The 19,382-nt window shown below is 39.0% G+C and overlaps 2 protein-coding genes across 2 annotated transcripts; both read right to left on the bottom strand.

The window, feature by feature from the left end:
• Nucleotides 1-541: 541 nt before the first annotated feature.
• On the bottom strand, nt 542-8,345 carry GCK72_019153 (uncharacterized protein; the record flags this gene model as incomplete). Its single annotated transcript, XM_053732898.1, has 13 exons — nt 542-627; nt 675-1,514; nt 1,595-1,996; nt 2,305-3,593; nt 3,669-4,710; nt 5,846-6,173; nt 6,223-7,207; nt 7,372-7,534; nt 7,583-7,745; nt 7,898-8,008; nt 8,054-8,121; nt 8,187-8,274; nt 8,325-8,345. 13 exons carry the CDS (start codon nt 8,343-8,345, stop codon nt 542-544), a joined length of 5,586 nt encoding a protein of 1,861 aa, XP_053581811.1.
• A 1,632-nt stretch (nt 8,346-9,977) lies between these two features.
• Nucleotides 9,978-15,698, bottom strand: GCK72_019152 (uncharacterized protein; the record flags this gene model as incomplete). The annotated part of the gene is made up of 7 exons (XM_053732897.1): nt 9,978-10,109; nt 11,967-12,178; nt 12,227-12,410; nt 12,548-12,742; nt 12,789-13,425; nt 14,128-15,044; nt 15,648-15,698. The coding sequence occupies 7 exons, from the start codon at nt 15,696-15,698 to the stop codon at nt 9,978-9,980; spliced, it is 2,328 nt and encodes a 775-aa protein (XP_053581810.1).
• Between the last annotated feature and the right edge of the window lie 3,684 nt (nt 15,699-19,382).

Genomic DNA, 19,382 nt, shown 5'->3' with positions numbered 1-19,382 from the left:
AGCATCGTTTTCAAGAAAAAAGGCAAAACTGAGTTAAGTGAGATTTTGTAAAAAGAGAAGAAAACTTGGATAAATTGGGAAGAGTCAAATTTACACTAAATGAGCTATTCGTCATTATGAATCAATGAATATTCAATAAATAACAGAAAAATAACAGAAGATGAGATCCTATTTCAGTTTAAACGAGACAATCAATAAATGACCTATTCGGGATTTAAGATCATTGGGATGGGAAAAACAACAAACTGGGGATTTCAGGAGATGGGCAATATTTTTTTCGGTTTACGGAGCATCTCCGGTGGGAGAGTTAAACAGCAGATTAGTTCAGAATGATCTCGATGTTGAAAACATGGAAAACTGTAGTTTTAAAGTTTGCAAGACTGTAAACTACACTGCGAGACCGTTTCGAGAGAAAAAAAGATGCGATTTAAAATCTCACCGGCGGCTGTCCGCAATCCGAAAACTTATATTGCATATTTTGAAACAGGAAAATGCTAATGTGTTAGCGAAGAAAACCGGGAAAAATTGATGTGAAATGCTTTCAGTTTTTGGAGGTAGAAGGTGATGCAGAGGTAGATGGTTCATCTATCACAGATGGAGATTTCGACGCTTCAGTCTCCGCTTTCTCTGAAAATGTTGAATTAGGATATTTAAACGATCTCGCTATTTCTTACTTTTCGCCTCATGCGTCTTTCGGAATCTTTTCTCGAGTGTCAAATATTCGTATTTCGTATTTGCATAAAGTTCCCGGAGCTCATTTGTCCGTTCCTCCAGATACATATTTATATCCTCAGCCGGTGCGCCTGCGATAATCAGGTCGAAATTCGCAAGGTCGAGTTCATCAAAATTGCGATCTGATCCGTCCTTTCTCATTTCCTCAGCCATCCGTTGTTTCTGCTGAGTCCAACCGTCACGTGAAGAGTATGATGGTGTTGATGGAATCGACGCTCCGGATGGTTCTGGTTCATCTGTCTCCTTCTCTTCAATATCGTCTACACTTTGACTAGTATCCTGATTCTGATTCTTTCTCGCTGAGACACTTGCAGATTTGACTGGTCTTGTGGTGTACGATCCTCCGAACCGTCCGCCTCTCTTCCTTTTTCCACCTCTTATCGTAGTTCCTTTTGGTGTGATATTCATATCATTTTGTTCTGACGAGGATTCAGTTTCTTGCTTATCATCTTCATCTTCTGGAGATGTACTGTGCTCAGAAACATCATCTTCTTTGCGAATTTCTGCAACAACAGTTGGCTCCACAGCAATCGCAGTAGTCTCGGTTGACGCTTCTGGAATTTCCTCCGTCTTCTCTTCTTTAAGTTCTGCGCTCTTAGATGATGTGGATGGAACAGTGACAACTGGTGTCACTAGTTTTTTGGGCCTTCCTAACTGTGGAGAAGCTCCTGGCGGACGTCCTTTAGGAGTAATAGATACTACGTTCTGAGTGAGAATAATTGAAGTCGAAGGTTGTGGAGAATGAAGAGTTAATGGTCCCGAGGTGTTCAGATTAGGTGATGCTGAAAATAATGGTTTAGAACTGAAATAGAAACAGATTGAGCGGATGATCGAATTATTTAAACTTTTTATAAATACGAACCTGTTCTCCTTCTACCCGCTCCTGCACTTTTCCGAATAGATTGCGGTTCAATTGGTCCAGATGATTCCGGTCGATGTGTCATTTCTAGCGTGAGTACTCCAGACGACATTTGATGAACCAAGGGGTTACTGTGTCGTTGTTCTGGACTCCTCATTCTTAATCCCTCATCGATTCCGCCTGATCTTTCACTGGCGCGTCGTGGACGCTTTTTGAGTGGCTGATCCACCGAGCTAACTGTGTTACTTCTTTTCCGCTGATCATCTGATTCAGTAGCGATTTCTTCTTTCTCCAATGGACCGGATGACGTGGATGCTGATGGTACTGGAACTTCGTCAAGAGTCAACGGTCCCGATCGTTCAACATTGACAGATGGACATGATGGCATTGTTTTTTGCGGAGTATCTGAAAAACTTGTGTAAGAGCTGACTTTGAAATTCACGCTTTTAAAATAAAGATTTCTCAAGTCGTATTAGTACTATATGTTTCTGCGCCTAAATTCGTCGAACATATGTCCTTTCTCATGATAATAATTATTGATTTCTGCGAGAAAGTATGCATAAAGCTTGGGAGGAACCGAGGAAAATGTTGTGAGAGTGAGAAAGCATAGAAAGAAAAACATTTCTGAAGTTTGATCAAAAATATTTGGGACGTTAGAAAGAAAAGTGTTCGTATATAATCAAAATACTTCTGAAATCAATAAATATACTTACAATTTGAGTCTTCGATTGTACTGAGGGGCCCCTCCGCCGAGTTGCTTTCATGTAGATCTGATCCGTCTTCAGCATGAGACGAAGACAATGGATCATCTGGATACTCTGGTTCATCGGAATCTGATTCCAAATCTTTTTCGATTTTTGGAGTCTCTTCAATTGATTTTGTCGAAGAACTGAAAACTTCTGTCTCAGTGCGAACTCCTTTCTCTTCTAAAGTAAGGTCTTTTTGACCAACATCTCTTGGAGTGGGTTCTGGAGTGACAGATTCAGCACCAGGAGAAGAATCTGGAGACCTTGTAGGAGCATCATCTGGTTGAGAATCAGCAACTACTTTTTCAGCTTCTGGAGACAATGATCTTTGAACCGACTTCTCTCCAAGCTCTTCAGATGCTGATGTTTCTACGGAGTCTCGAGATTTCGAAACTTTTCGTGATTCTGAAGATTTAGAAGAACGTGATGATTCGGAAGACTTCGATGACTCCACAGATTGCTCTCTGGATTCACTTGTGACTGGAGACGATTCACGAGACACGGCCTTTGAAACTCCTGGTGAACCAGATGAGGATTTGAGGCCGAGTTCTGGAGATTCCTCATGAATACCTCTTTCTTCTTCCACTTCCATCTTCATATCATCCACCGACACATTATCTTCATCGTCCGAATCTTTTTTATTGCCTTCTGTCTCTTCTGAATCTCCTCGTCGTCCATTTTGAGTTGGCACCGGATCGAAATCAAAATCGTCTGATCTTTCATCCTGATCTACTAGATTTCTTTGACGACGTCGCATGCTGTCATCATCTATATCCATATCATCATCATCCACACGTGGAGCACTGACTTGTTGAGGTACAGAAGGTCTTAATGCTTCTCTCGCCAGTTTCTTATAATTCGGCCGTAACATAAGATCGCTTTCTTGACAATATGCCTCCTCTACTATCGACAATGTGTCTGGATGTAACTTATCTCCATTTGGAAGGTCTAGAAAACGTCTCCTCGCTTCTTGTTGTGCTTCATTTGTAACCATTATCTTGGTCAACGGCATAGATTCATCATATCTTGAATTCCACCCGATATAATGAGCCGTGACTTTCATTGTTTCCCATAATCTCTCGATGGATTCGAAATATAATTGCCTGTGATAGTTTGAATCTATATTTTCCTGGAGTTGCAGCATTATATCTAATAGCTCTACAGAGATATCCTCATATGTAATGGAGACTTGTGATTTGAACCATTGCTCATGATAGGAGGCACAGATTCTGTCATTCAGTTTAATGTCGGAGATGCTGAAATTAGTTTATTTTTGAAATTTCCAAAATGACTCTGATTAGCTTTATGGCTCTGAATAATTTGAAACTTACATGTTAGCTCTAGCATATTCTGGAAAGCTTTCTCTATTTGACCCTCTTCGCTCTCTTTCAGCCGCTTTGGGAGTTGCAGAAGAATTCGATGATCCTGGTAACGGATGCTTACGAGGCCTTCCTTTCTTAGGAGGACCAGCCGATGTGCTCCCCTCTCTTTCACTTCTCCTACCGAGCGTCTTCGACTTCTTCTTTTTAGCGGATTCTCTGTCAATTGTGATTTCGAATGAATCATCATCGTCATAGTCATCATAGACAGCGTTAGACGGTCCTGGTTGTTGAGATCGATCTTCTGAGATCCTTGGAGAAGCAGTTGTCCCTCTAGAGATTGATTGCTTAACTCTTTTCTTGTCACTCGAACCATCATGAGACGCTTCTTTTCGTTTCCGTGCTCCTCCACGAGCACCACCACGACCTCTACCGGTTCCAGGTGTCGGTTGGTTTGAATTCTGTTGGCCTTGTAGGTTTTGCAAAGCCAACGCTCGTTTTTTCCGGTTCTCCGAATATTGTCCAGGGAGTACAACTTTCCGTTCATTCCTCGCTGCCAAATTTTCCATTGGCCAACTCAATTTTGTACTGATCGTGAGATAGTTTTCCAAACATGTCTTGAATATCTCCTTGAGCTCATCCTCAGCGTTAACAGCCTGTGGAACTAACTTTTTTGCCCATTCTGCCCATGGATTGCTTGCGTATACTTTCTTCGGTCCTCCCAGTCTCAGTGCTAAACAATACAAGTAATGAAGATCGACGTCATGTCCCTGAATCGTTGGAGTTGTGTCCAGTATAGTATAATCAGAGTCGTGTGCTTGCATTAGCATTGCGATGAATCGATCTTTATCTTCCGTTGTGGCATTTTTGATTGAACTATCCGAATCATAATCTTCATCGGAATCATCGTGCAATGGATTATCATCAGCTTGTTCATTCCGTTTTGATGGAGACGGAGCTGTTGGGAGTTCTGGCGGAAGATACCTCCGAGGTAGATGATACTGTTTTCGTCGAGTCCATTCCAACATTAAGTTCAGATGTGGACGGTTTATTTCTGGAAAAAAATTATATATGAGTAGAGTTAGTCAGATTTTTTCAAATTTCTACTCGATATTTTTTCGAAAGTTTTCTGTTGTAAAAGAGTACGATTCCGGCTTTTGCATAAAAAATAAATCGATAAATTTTTTACTCTGTTGTTAACACACAGAAGCTGGTAAAAGAGGTGCCAGAATTCGAAAGGTAGAGAGTTGAGTCAGATCGATCTAAATCATAAAGGAAAATACAAAAATCCATGACAAAATCATGACTTTTTTGAATGAAAACTGCGAATATGAAGATAAACCCATTGGAAAACTTCCTATGTCGATCGCAATCGAAAACTTTCTAAAAATTGGAAAAAAAAACTCACCCCGAAAACTATAAAAAACCACTTTTATGTCTCAATTCCGATGCGAAAGTAGAGAAAAAGGCGTTTAGGAAGAAAAGAACGAAAATGTTCGCATTCGTGAATGGTAAACCAATGCGCTCTATTCGAGTCCTCTCTTTTTCAAATGTTTTCTCTGGGAACTTCTATTGGCATTATGGTGTATACATGTCGGTTCCTAGTGTGTAATGTGGTTGCAGTTATTGATTTTTTGTGTACTGGTGGGACATGGCTTACAATTTCGAAGAATGGTTCTGGTTTTACAAGTTTTGATTTAATTCATAACATTATTACACGAAAACACACCTTATATTTGCAAATGAGTATCGAAAGGTATTTTAACAGTGAAAATGTGATAAATCTTCGAAAATGGCAAAAATTGATTTTTTAAGCCTGTTTTTGTAAAGGCTCGGGCCTTGGCAAGTATGGTAAAAATGAGTGAGATTTAAACAGGTTTGAACAAAATTATGCGAAAATCCGACAAAAGTAAGAAAAAAGAAAAAAAACTGGGTCCGGAGAGTGAGCTTATACTATAGGTGCACTTCTTATAAAGATGTTCGTCAATTAAAATATTTACGGTACTACCGCTTTCCGAATAAATGCTTCAACTGGATTCTGACGAATGTAGATATGCAGTTTTAAGATTTTCCTTATTATTTCTGGAGTTTCAACAGCTTTCTCATAAGTTGAATAATTGTTTCCTTCATACCGTTTGACTGCGAGATATGTTCGGATCTCAAACATATTTTCTGAATTTGAAACTTACGTTCGAGAGTATAATTCAAAGCAAACTTCATCGCGAGAGTGAATTGAGATCTCATTTCTGGTGGTCGCTGTTCAACGATTTTCTTCATCTCTTTATCGTCGAACACTGGTAGCCAATCGAATGGAATTAAATGATCCTCCCAAACCGTCATCACTTTTCCGTTTCCCATATGACGAATATCTCTTTGTAGGCATTGCGAGCCACGTGGGTCAGTTTTTACACCAGGAAAAAGAACGGCTGGATACCACGTTTGATTCAAGAAGTGCGAACGAAACGTTGAAGTTTGAAGATCTTCGTGGGGAACTTGCATACGTTCGGCAAATGTTAACTGAAAAAAAACGTCGAAAGTAAATAAGAAAACAAATTACAAAACTTACCGGTCGTTCTTCTTCTTTCTCCACATACTTGAGGAGTTTAGTTGCTAGTTTTGGTTCGTCGTGATAGACAACAAATTTAACACGACGAGATTTCTCCTGCCTTCTCATCCACAACCGAACTATTTTCGCACGAAGTTTACTTCTCATCAACTTATAGTTTCGAATTTTCGACATAAATTCAGCATCCGTCATTCGCATCCATTGTTTTCGAAACCTTGCGGAGAAAGAAAGCCCAATTCGACTAGTCAAATCTCTCCATCTAGCGTAAAGCCTGAAGTTACGTAATCTGTATCTTTCATGTCGATGACGTCGTCTTCCTTTCTTCTGCAACTTTCGTCGAACTTTTCTCAAGATATAATGTTGGGATGGGTGAACGATTGCTTGAGTCGTGAATCTCTCATGTCTATCATTTGACAATTCCACTGCTCCGTGGAATAATTTCTCCCTTCGTCGTCTTGCAGATTGTTCTTGTCTTTCCTTATTTTTCCTTTCCCTATCAAGTTCTCTTTGCCGATCCTTCTCCAGTTTGGCTTCTTCTTTTAACTTCTCTTTCTCCCTCTTTCTCGCCTGTTTGTCAAGTTCTTTTTGCTGTTTTTTAGACATTGCTGAAGCTGCACTTTCTGGAGAACCGTTTTCCGGTTGACCAGGTTCTGTTTCATCCATAAGATCTCTATCAACTCCTCGCCGTCCACCTGGTTCTCGTTGTCGCGGACCTTCTGGATCATCATCATCGAGTAGCACCCCTGCTATACGTTGTATCCGATGTTCTCGTTTTCGTCTCACAGGTTCTTCATTATCAGACTCTTCTGTCTCCGATTCATCCTCTTTTCTCTGTTGCCGGTTATCCGATGTTGATGAACTTGTAGTCGCCTGTTCCATGTCACGCTGATCCTCGTCGTCCTCCTCTTCTTCATCGTCATCTGCTACTGGTTCTCGTTCTACAGTTTCCCGTATTGTGTAACGACGAGCACTCGATGTTTCTTTGCTGAAATCAAGCAATATTCATACAATTGTTGATAAGCGGTTTCAAAATACTTTTAAAATCAGGGAATTTTTTTCAGATTTTTTTTTAGAGAAAGTTGTAAACGGAACAGGTTATCTGAATTGACGAAGCGAGGAAAACTAAATTGACTGTCTTCTAACTCGTACATTTTCTGAGCGCCTTTTTGGGCAGCAGCACGAACAGGAGTCGAGAATTGTTCCGGATTTGTGAGTGGCATTGAATCAAGATTCGTTTCATTCGAGAAGTGTCGCTTCCCTTTCAAAACCATGTGAGTACGTCGGAGGTCCTTCTTGTCTCCGTCGTTAAAAACTGAAACATTTATTTTTTGAAATTGCTTTCTTTTTCTCTCAAACTAACCGACGTGGTATATGCTGCAATCTTTGACATTATTGATTAAGCAATCAACTATTTTGTTACCAACTCGCATCGTCGCTCTTTGGCCGGCAGCGATCGTACCATAAGCTACCAATTCGTTTTTTGTAAGTATCGAAACGTTCTTCGCTGACCCTCTGATAAACACCTGAAATAAAATTTTTTGCACCGTTGTCACAAAACAACAGGATAAAACTGTCCGACTGGACGATTTTCGTCGTGAAAATATGAGTATAAATTCAATAACTGGGACTTTTTAGTTGAATTTTGGCTCGCAGAATAATCAATTAACACACTCACCCTGATTTTAACCGACTCTGTGACGATTCTAGCAATCCGTGCTTCACAATAAGCGCCCTTGAACTTGGCGCTGACCTCCGTTCCTACAGGTAAAGTTGGCGGATCATCACTCTGAAAAGTAAGATAAAAAGAAATTTCAATCTAATTAACCCTTACCATTGTGAGATTCTTTGGATGACTGTTCGCAATTTGCAAGTTAAAACATTGGTTGAAACAGGGAAAATCTGAAAATTTTTCAATTGTTGACGAAGATTGGCGGTAAACCACAGGAATTCAAATAAAGATGAACCAGATGAGAATAAGAAGTGGTAAGTACGGATGATATTTTGAGAAGAAAAGTCTCCGGAGAACACAGTGAATTTTAGGAGGGTAATTAACTGAAAATATGAGTTATTAATTTGATTATAATGAATTTCGAAACAATAACGCAAAATAACTCGAGAATCATAGTACAGAAAAACTTCTAAATCAGGGAGAGATCTCCATTTTGAATAAAACTCTTCAATGCTTCAGGTCTGTTACTTTTTTCAGAATTTAACAGTTGGGAAATATTCCGGAAATATTACGGCGGAAACTAACGGCTTTTTTTAAAACAAACTATTATTTTGCGGCGGTATCGACTTTTCTGAGGTAAAATTTGTGATTTTTCTTGTGTTACAATACAGAGTCGATAAAATTTTTTTTCGAAATTTTTGGAAACTTACAGGATCGAAATATCTAATCAGCGGAGATTCTCAACTTTCTGAAACTTTTTTTAGTAAAACATGATAAAATACACGAAAAACAACAATTAATTTAAAAAAAAACGAAATGTTGAATTTTGTTGATAAATTTTGCATCCAAATTTGAAACTTCATCTAAAAAATTCGAAAATCTGCTGAAAACGCATAAAAAATCATGTCAGAGGGTCAAAAAAGACGGAAAACTTCATTAATTAAATGAAAATCTATCAAAATTAAAATTTTTATGAAGAAAATTCGAAAATTACAGGAACTTCATAATATTCGAACGTCGGAAACAGAAGAAACAACACGAAAAGCGCGCGCACGGGACGATTCTCACCACTCTCTTTCGTCGGCGTCTCCCGTTGTTTGCATGTTAAACAGGCATCTCTCGCATGGTGAGAGGCAGAGAAGTGGAGAATACGAATTCGAAAAGTCGCCTGCGCGCGAGGGTTTTGAGAAGGGGAAATTCAACATTTAGATCAATTTCGAAGCTCTGTCAACTCATATATAAATATTTTAACGCAAATTCTTCAAAAATATCAGATATCAATGTTTTTTCCAGAACGTTCGGTTGAAATCTGTTAACATTCTGATAACAAGCATCTTCAGCCGGTTCTCCACTATCGATTTTTTGCTACTATACACATTTTGGGCTGCCAGTTTCGAAAGTTGAAGCTTATCAGTTCGTTCGTCCAGAAACCGAGAAATTAACTAAAAGCTATCATTTCTCGCTTAAACTTCTGGTTGATGAGCCATGGAAACTATTTATAAACTCAATTAAAAACGGGTGTAAGAAGCGTTTATGTATGACATATTCTGGTTGGGATTTAGACATGGTATGTTTACAAAAATAAACAGGAGTAACGATTTCGGAACTTGCCGTCGCATTTCTGGTAAGATGAGAAAGAGTGGAAACGTGACAAATCTGATTCAAAAATATTTCAATCATTTCCAGATAAAAGCTAAATGTGAAAGAATGAATAAGTTAATCGAGAAACAGTTAAAAGTTGTGGGAAGTCAGGAGATTAACAATGAATATTTTCAGTGCTTTAAAAAAACCCATCTACAAAGCAAGTTCCAGCTAGGAAACTTGTGAAATATCCAGTTAAAACCAAGAAGGTTCATGCTGAATTAGACGTAAACATTGGAGAGAAAAGAAAAAAAAGGAGTAAAATGATTAAACCACCAAAATTATTTATGAACAAGTTGTTGGTTCTTTGTTGGGTATGTGACCAGGAAAAGGTCAAACTTGACCACAAAAATAATGTTGGGGTGAAGAAAATGGCTGCGAACCGAGAGCATGCCGAAAATTAAAAGGGGAATATGGGAGAAAATACAAGAACATTTGGAAAAATTTAGGCGATGTAAGAGTAGGAACGATGATCCTGATCATCCCGTTGCAAATATTCTCTTTCAATCAGAGTCTCGATACGTTGTTTGATAATGACGGGAGATGGCATGAAACGATGACGAAGCTGCTGGGTAACCTGAAAATAAGATGATGATAGGAGAGTTGGAATCAAACGATTCAAGTCATTATTATCGTATGCCTCTCTGTATTTCCTGAGTACGGGAGCATAAAGGCCACATTAATTTTTCTGAATTTTGTAGACCACGTGAGGCCAGTGAGGTTTTTTTCACCGCGTGTTTCCCACTTTCTTGTTCATTACCAATTATTCTGCTTGCCACGGAATGTGAATTCCAACGAAGACGCCCAGAAGCTTGCTCTCACCCCGCGCCTTGGGTTAGGACCCTGGAAGTAGCGATTACCTTAAAACATGGACACCCTGGAGCTTGCTCTCGCCCCGCCCCTAAGCTCAGCACCCTGGAAGTAGTGATTACCTTAAAACAGGAAACCCTGGAGCTTGCTCTCGCTCCGCCCCTAGGCTCAGCACCCTGGAAGTAGTGATTACCTTAAAACAGGGACGCCCAGAAGCTTGCTCTCGCTCCGCCCCTAGGCTCAGCACCCTGGAAGTAGTGATTACCTTAAAACAAGGAAACCCTGGAGCTTGCTCTCGCCCCGCCTCTTGGCTGACGACCCCCGGAAGTAGCGATCATCTTTAAATAGGGACCCTCGGAAGCTTTCTCTTCCCTCCTACTCTCTTTTTTATCTATTTGTATACTTCAATTTAGTGAACTCAATAATTGCTCGCTCAAAATTTTGCTTCAAATGTAACAACGGGATAACTGAGCAAACCAGTGAATCGATTATGAGAAAATAATGCTGCTTGAATTTGTTTAGTTATGAATTTTATGATCTTAAAACTCAGGTTTGGTATCGGGAAACATTGTCTATCATCCAAAATTCTTGGAAATGAAAAAAAGTATTCGAAAAGTGTTTTGCGGGTCTCACGTATATTATTTTAATTATAATTTTTATTTCAAACTTGGCCGTTATGCTCCCGTACTCGGGAATTACGGCGCCTCTCTGTATTTCCTGAGTACGGGAGCATAAAGGCCACATTAATTTTTCTGAATTTTGTAGACCACGTGAGGCCAGTGAGGTTTTTTTCACCGCGTGTTTCCCACTTTCTTGTTCATTACCAATTATTCTGCTTGCCACGGAATGTGAATTCCAACGAAGACGCCCAGAAGCTTGCTCTCACCCCGCGCCTTGGGTTAGGACCCTGGAAGTAGCGATTACCTTAAAACATGGACACCCTGGAGCTTGCTCTCGCCCCGCCCCTAAGCTCAGCACCCTGGAAGTAGTGATTACCTTAAAACAGGAAACCCTGGAGCTTGCTCTCGCTCCGCCCCTAGGCTCAGCACCCTGGAAGTAGTGATTACCTTAAAACAGGGACGCCCAGAAGCTTGCTCTCGCTCCGCCCCTAGGCTCAGCACCCTGGAAGTAGTGATTACCTTAAAACAAGGAAACCCTGGAGCTTGCTCTCGCCCCGCCTCTTGGCTGACGACCCCCGGAAGTAGCGATCATCTTTAAATAGGGACCCTCGGAAGCTTTCTCTTCCCTCCTACTCTCTTTTTTATCTATTTGTATACTTCAATTTAGTGAACTCAATAATTGCTCGCTCAAAATTTTGCTTCAAATGTAACAACGGGATAACTGAGCAAACCAGTGAATCGATTATGAGAAAATAATGCTGCTTGAATTTGTTTAGTTATGAATTTTATGATCTTAAAACTCAGGTTTGGTATCGGGAAACATTGTCTATCATCCAAAATTCTTGGAAATGAAAAAAAGTATTCGAAAAGTGTTTTGCGGGTCTCACGTATATTATTTTAATTATAATTTTTATTTCAAACTTGGCCGTTATGCTCCCGTACTCGGGAATTACGGGTGCGCTTATCGTATTTCTTGTCACTAATGAAAATAGAATGTTCCGTACCTCTGTAACCAAATTATTGTGATTCAACCTCTTTCTGGCTTTCATAATTCGAACAATCGCTGCTTCAACTTCCAGTTTTCTGTCATCTTCAACCTTCTGACGAGTTTCCTTGATCTCTGGTTCAGTCTCCACTTTTCCAGTTACCATTTGCACTTTAACACGTGTCAATTTCGATTGGAAATTGTCGTTGACAGCGAATTCATCAGCCATGTCTAAAAAGAATACATAAATAAGTAATACATTCCTATTTATTCTCTCACCTATAGCATCTCTTCCCTTATTTTTTCTGACCAAAATACGCTGTGATGATTTTCCGAGTGCCAATGATTGGAGATTTCTCTTCAACTCCTTCTCCGGAATTTTCAACTCATCAACCAACTGTTGACAAGAGATCCGGTTGTGATGATTGAATTGGAGAAGAATAATCATTTGATGAGTGTTGACCTGGAAACGGATAATTGTCTCGCGAAGTAGACATTTTAATACTTAATTTCGGAAGACTCGGTATATTTTTATGTCTCAACGAACGAAGCGATACCTATTAGGAAAACCGACGCGAACAGAAGCGGTAAATATCTTACTTGCAAAATCTTATGCTCTGGTTTTCTCTCTTTCAGCGAATCGCCTCCGTTTGATGGTCCTGGACCGTTCTCCTCATTCGATTGGGATGCTTTCGGTGGGGGATAGAACGTCGCTTTGACATCAGCATTTCCGAGAAGTGTATTAATTGTCAGCTTACGGCCAGTATGTTTTTCAGTGTAGTATTGAGTGAACATCTGAAATTTTAAAAAGTGTGAAAAGAAGACTCCGATAAAATCTAACATCGTATGCCAATGACAACTCCTGTGGCAACACAATTGGATTGCATTGAACTGTCGGCCACACACCCGCAGTCAGAACTCTCAGTGATATGTCAATGTTCATCTTCTGTGGTTGAGCTTCTTTCCAATCTCTGAAACTTGTAGCAAGATTCTGCCAAAGCTCTTTGTCTCTGAACATGTTCTCGAGCTTTTGAGTGAATTGACATCCACATTCGGTTTTCAATTTGGCAAGAAGTGCTTTTTCAACGTCATCGGAGCATGATTTGTCAAGAAGAAGTCGCTTTGCAAGGTATTGTTTGAAATACTTTTCGAACACATCTTTCTCTTGCAAATAACGGAATAAAATCATCACATTATCTAGCTTGTTATCCATCTCAGCATCTGATACACATTTCAGACCGCTACGAAGCATATCATCCATGTAAAGAGCAACAAATTCTGGAGACTGACGATTCGAATTAAGGAATGTCTCGAAGTCGTGTTGGAAACGATTTTTGAAATCACGATCATCAGCGAATGCGGTTGTGAGAAGACTGGAGAAATAGTCTTTGAGCTGGAGAAGTTCACTGACGAAATTCACAGGATTCTTGAGCAACTCCTCATTTTTGACAATATTTGAGCCGGTTTCAGTTAGATATCTGAAAATTTCTCGATGATCCGTTGTTTCGTCTTTTACTGGAACAAGCTTGTTCTCTGTTTCTCCGTAAAAACTGTATTTGAGGTGCCCCTCTTATACAGTTGTTCTCCAACGATTCACTTTTCTCTAATATTATCATTGACTGACTCCGAACTGTTCTCTCACATTACTATTTCAGAATTTTTGTTGTTAAAAACGTAGTTTGCTTTAAAAGCTCAAAATTTTCTCAGTTTTTAAGTGAAAGTTCGATGAATTCAGCATAAAAAACTATTGAAATCAAACAAATTCAAGAGATAGTTGGGTATCGAGGTCGGGCGAATTCGTCGACGAAAAATAGAGGTGCACCCTCTATTTGAATTGCCCCTCTTATAGAGTTTCACTCCGACGGAGCCTTTGAACAATAGAGTTGCATGCACCTCAAATACAGTTTTTACGGTAGTTTCTTCAGAATCATTATGAAATCAAGCGTTCTCTCAATATATTCCGCCCACTATTATTTCTCTTCATCTTTACTAGACGCGCTACGTAAGTTGTATGAACAAAATTTTATCAGCTGGCGTTCGAAAATATGTGGTCAATAGTGACAGAAAAATCGGTAAATAAACAAAAACTCGCCTCAAAACATTTGTTTTGTGGAATTCCTTTTCGGATTTCTCTATTTTCGAATTTTTCGAGTCGATCAATATAAATTTTAAAAACTCACTCGCTAACCGCCTTCAACAACACTTTCAGTCCACCATCAGGAACGGTTTCAGACACTCCGATACGTTTGAAAATACGGAAAATACGCGTCAAATCGTCCACTCTTTTATGCTCCAGCATAAATTTGACACCTCCATTTGGCATATAGACAATTGTTGTTATGTGTTCTGCAACCATCACGTCATCCATTACTTGCAGAATCTTTGTTTCAGTCGGTTTGTCCAAATATCTCGAAGCACGTGATGTCTCATCTTTGATTGCTCCTTCAACTTGTGCCAAATAAAAGCATGCATCATTATCTCCAGAAAGCCAATTCTTGCAAACATCTCGATAATAATCACTAGTTTCTTTGAGGAGTGGCCTCTCAAATTCTTCCTCATAAACTCGACGAGAATCAATTCCCAATGAGATCAACATTTCACACGCATTCTTGATTCCGTGCCAATTGATTTGATTCGACTTCCTATCCGACTTGATCAGTTCAAGAAGGGCATCTCTAAGACGGTCACCAATTCCATTCTGTCTCAAAATTTCAGTTCTAAAAGAATCCAATCCGAGATTGTAAACTGGTAAGACATGAATATTTTGAGCCACATAAATTCTATCCATGTACATCAAAATATCACGAATCATCACCATGGCGACGGTGTGATCAGTCCACGAATCGGCAACAGTTTCCAGAAAATTTCCCGAATTGAGCGAGTTGATAATTCTTTCACGAACCGATGCCATATGATCTTGAATCACCTCTTTCAAACCATTGTACAATCGTTCACCGTGTTTATGAAGAACCATAGTATATGCATTACGATAGAGTTCTTCAAAACTCAAACCGGAATTATTTTTCCGTTGAATTTCTTGAATCGCACGCTTCAAGAGATCCCACGTCTGAGTCACATACTGTTCGTCGACCGTTGCCTGAAATATGAAAATAAAGAAACAAACGAAACCTTTTGGACCTAAGCAAATTCTCTCGTAAGCTATCAATTTCAGACGTTTATCATCGTCAATAAAATAAAGTCCCACTAAATTTTATAGAAATCATGAATTTTCAGTGGATGAGTATTGAAGTTTAAGCAAAAACCGGAAACCTTACCATTGTAGGGACAAAAAAGGTGAATGTGTGAAATCACAGCTATCAATTTAAGGCTGAGCAATGCGAAGATTTGGGACTGTCAGAGTAATTTTTCCGGAAAATTCTTAAGTTACGATTTCTAACTCATTTTTTACGAGAATGATATAACACATCTAATCGTTTAACATTTTGAAAACAAAAATTTGCGCAAAATGAGATTTTCAGTAGAATTTCTGAAATCTTATGACAAAATTTATGTGTTTCAAATTACCGGAAATTGTGGACGCTTCAGTGAAGGCATCTGATACGCTAAATGTATTGATTTTATGTTCTCTTCGCGAACGAGGAGAAGATAGATTCAGACACAACAAGATGAGATAAGGTGTAACAAATACTCATAACTGCTATTCTACCAAAAACGATCATTCTTATGTTCCTCAACCTACCATGAATGGCCGGATTCGCATTTTCTGTTGACCATTTGAGCGACCGCTCATCTCCAAAAACGAGTTGATTCCAAATGAGGTTGTCAAGTCGGAATCTCTCTCTCTTTTTGCACACACTGAAAACAATTAAATTCCAAGATTTCATCAGAATTTCAACGCAAGATTCGAAAACTAGCAAAATTATTACTATTTTCTTGTACGACGCATGGGAAAAGAGGGAAAACTGATAAAAAATGGAGGTCATCAGATTTTTTAATGATAAAAACACAGGAACTATTGTAAAACTAACTTGTTTTTTTGTCCGATTGTTGTTTAGATTATGTCAAGTAATTGAGCAATGAAATTAGTTATTGAAGTATTGAAAAAAGTTATTGAAGTATTGAAAAGGGTATTTATCACGTAAATTTTTCTAGCGTAAAGTGTTACGATGAACTGTTACAGAAATGGAGGAATGGGGTTCCCACGTGGCTTCTCGATAAAAATCGATAGTCTTTAATTGGGAGAACACGTGGGAGCCGTTCGTAATATGTCTAGGCTCTTGCGGACAAACACTTTACATGCAAAATTTGTCAATTTTGACGTGTTTTTATCATAAAACGTCCTACTCATCAAAGAGTCAAAAATCGATAATTATAGCTTTCCTGACCTTTAGCAACTTTAAGATTATCGAAAAAGTACGGGCATTGGGCGAAAATCGACACGGAAACCGGCGAGGGAACAGAGAGTTCGCGAGGGAAGAGCGCTCGACGACGCGACGAAACACACCGGGAGTACGCCAAGCCAAGGGTCTGCGCACTTTCAGTGGGTTGACGTGTTTCGAGTTTTGAAGCAATATTTTAGACATTTTAAATGCATTTTAGATTATAAAAAGTTTTCAAGAATGTATTCTGATGTTTAAAAAATTCTATATACATATCTTTACTTTCATACTGACTGATTATAAGCCGAAATTATCATTTAACGTTCATCTGACGAATTGTGAGCGAAATGTACTTTAAAAGTCAAGAACAGTTTATAGTTAATGAACAGCTAGTGAAAAGCTGTCTCTGTGCCGCCGACTGTTCTCTCACTTATAATCAGCAACAAACAAAAACAATATGGTCTTGAACGGAAGAGTCGTAAATGTATATTTACGAAGTTAGCCGTACTGTAATTCAACAAATGGATTTGACATTTCGTTTGATACTGCTTCAAAAGCATCGTGTCTGAACAATAAAACTAGGATCGAGAACCAAAAATAAGGCTGTCAGTCTGACAAAACCCACTTGTTATGTTTAATTCAGATAGTTATTCTCGATTTACCTTGTCCCATTTTCTCTTTATAATGGCGAGTCGTATTAAATATGCACCAAAGCAAGAATGAGAAGAGCGAAAATTGAAAATAAATAGTTTTATTTCTCCTGAAGTTACAAAAATTTACAGAAAAGACAACTATAAGAATAGGGAAAGAAAGTTCACGAGAAAATTGGGGTTTCTGAAAATATGTGAAATGAATACGAGGAATTGCAAATTGTCGAAGTTGATTCGATGTCGTGTTGATCAACCATGTATATCTGAAAAATTATGGTTAAGGGCAATTTCAGAATTATTTGTGTATGAGGAGTGTGTTTCCGGAGAAAATTTTATGAAGAAACTGAAGACGTGATAAAATAAGTCTATGTGAATCCAGAAATCCAGTTTTCCGTTTTTTCTTGGAAGGAAGTACAGTTATACAACACCCCTATTCTTTTGTTATATCCCAAGTCTTCCATGCGGAAATAGTTGGAAAAAATGGAATAGGCGGAATGGCATTTCAGGGATCAAATCATTCAGTTCAACCACTTCCTTCCCAATGAAACTATTCCTCCGGATATTAGCTGTTATTCTAGTTTTCATGATTTCCGGTAAGTCATTTTCATAGTCTCTAGTGAAAAGAAAGTACTAAAAATGGAAGCCCTTTTGCAAATTGCGTCATAAGGGCAGACGGACTTTTTGTGAATAGAGAAATATGGAAATAGAAGGAAATTTAGTGCGATTTTTGAACACATCGTGAGATATTATTATTACGAAAAATTGATGCATCAGGAAATAGAGAGCCTTGAGAATAGTCTAGTTTCACCACTGAATTTTTCAGCTACGTCTCCAAATCTCTTCCGTCCCCGAAAACGTCCATTCTATTTCCTCGTCGACTATGAAGTTGAAGCCTTCGAAATCAGTGACACCGGCGAGCTCAACTACACTTATCCGAAGCACCGCGGCGGCATTTTCATCTAGTTTTGTCTTCTTCTTCTTCTTCTTTTTTTTTTGACTGTGTCATTGGTTTTGCCGTCATCATTACCACATAAAGCCTTATAAATAATGCAACGAATAAATATGCCTTTTCCTTCGTTTTCAGATCTAAAAGTGACAAAACGTGACAGCAAGAACTTCATAAAAAGAGCGATTTGATGAGAGATGGCGATGAAGACGGAAGAATAATTCGTGGATTCTAAACTTCTCCGTTGCATTTCTATTTTCGTTTATTCCAAACCACAGATTCACTGCCGCTTCTCTTCTTATTTTTACCAAAAAAACACTCCAGTCTTCTAAAGTTGTCAATTTCGAGACTCATCTTTAGAGACATCCAAAACAACAACCTCCTTTCAGTCTAAAAAAATATCGAGCGCAGTGATATTGGCTGCAGTGTTGTTGGGAATTCCGACTTCCGACTTCCGACTTCCGGGTTTTTTTCACTTCCAACTTCCGACTTCCGACTTCCGGATAAGAAATTTCACTTCCGACTTCCGACTTCCGACTTCCGGATAAGGAATTTTACTTCCGACTTCTGTCATTACATAACGGTGAAATTTCGGAAAAGTAAATTTCGCAGAAATACATGGAAAAATTGTCTAGAAGGACAGAAAATAAGATTTTCTTCAGCCAAAAACTAATTTTCCACTGATTTTCGGCAATTTTATGGTTTTTCTCTTGGGGTTTTTGAATATTTGAGAAAAAATCTAATTCCTACTTCCGACTTCCGACTTCCGGGCGTTTTTTCACTTCCGACTTCCGACTTCCGGATAAGAAATTTTACTTCCGACTTCCGACTTCCTGATAAGAAAAATCACTTCCAACTTCCGACTTCCGACTTCCGGATAAGAAAATTTTCACTTCCCAACATCTCTGATTGGCTGTCTATTTCCCCGCTAAAAACGAAATATAATAAGCACCTTTCTTGGCTCAATTCCTTCGTCTATTTTCATTTCTCTGTCTTCTCCTTATTTCAAAAACTGAGAAGGGAGCATTCTAGGCGCCAGAAGAGTAGGACTCACACCAAAAAGAGCACGTGAGAGCTCCAAAAAAGACATAGAGACGGAAAAGAGAGAGCAGTGGGAAGGCGTGTCCGCGACGAAATGGAATGGAAGGATTGAGACACACACACATACACATTGTTGGTTGTCACCGTGACAACCGACTAGGCATTTCCTTTTTTCCTCCTCTCCATAGAGAAACAGGCTCATTCTCAAAGTTTTCCGCCATCTTTTTTTTTTTTTGAAAAAGAGAGAAGGGTGAGATAGCTGATTGTTGCTTCCGTTACTCTTCTGCTTGTATATATATTTCAGCGAAATCTAAGTTGTTTTTGAGACCTTAATAATAATTTCTGAAAAAACAAGTGATATCATTGATCACGATGAGAACTTTTTCATAGAAAAAAAGAGAATAAATTTAAAAGTCGTTGTTTTACGGCTGAGAGCCCGCACTACTCGTTTTTCTCCT

This window comes from Caenorhabditis remanei, chromosome V (assembly GCF_010183535.1).
Source record: "Caenorhabditis remanei strain PX506 chromosome V, whole genome shotgun sequence".
Lineage (NCBI taxonomy): Eukaryota > Metazoa > Nematoda > Chromadorea > Rhabditida > Rhabditidae > Caenorhabditis > Caenorhabditis remanei.
This window is presented reverse-complemented; position numbering and strand designations above follow the sequence as displayed.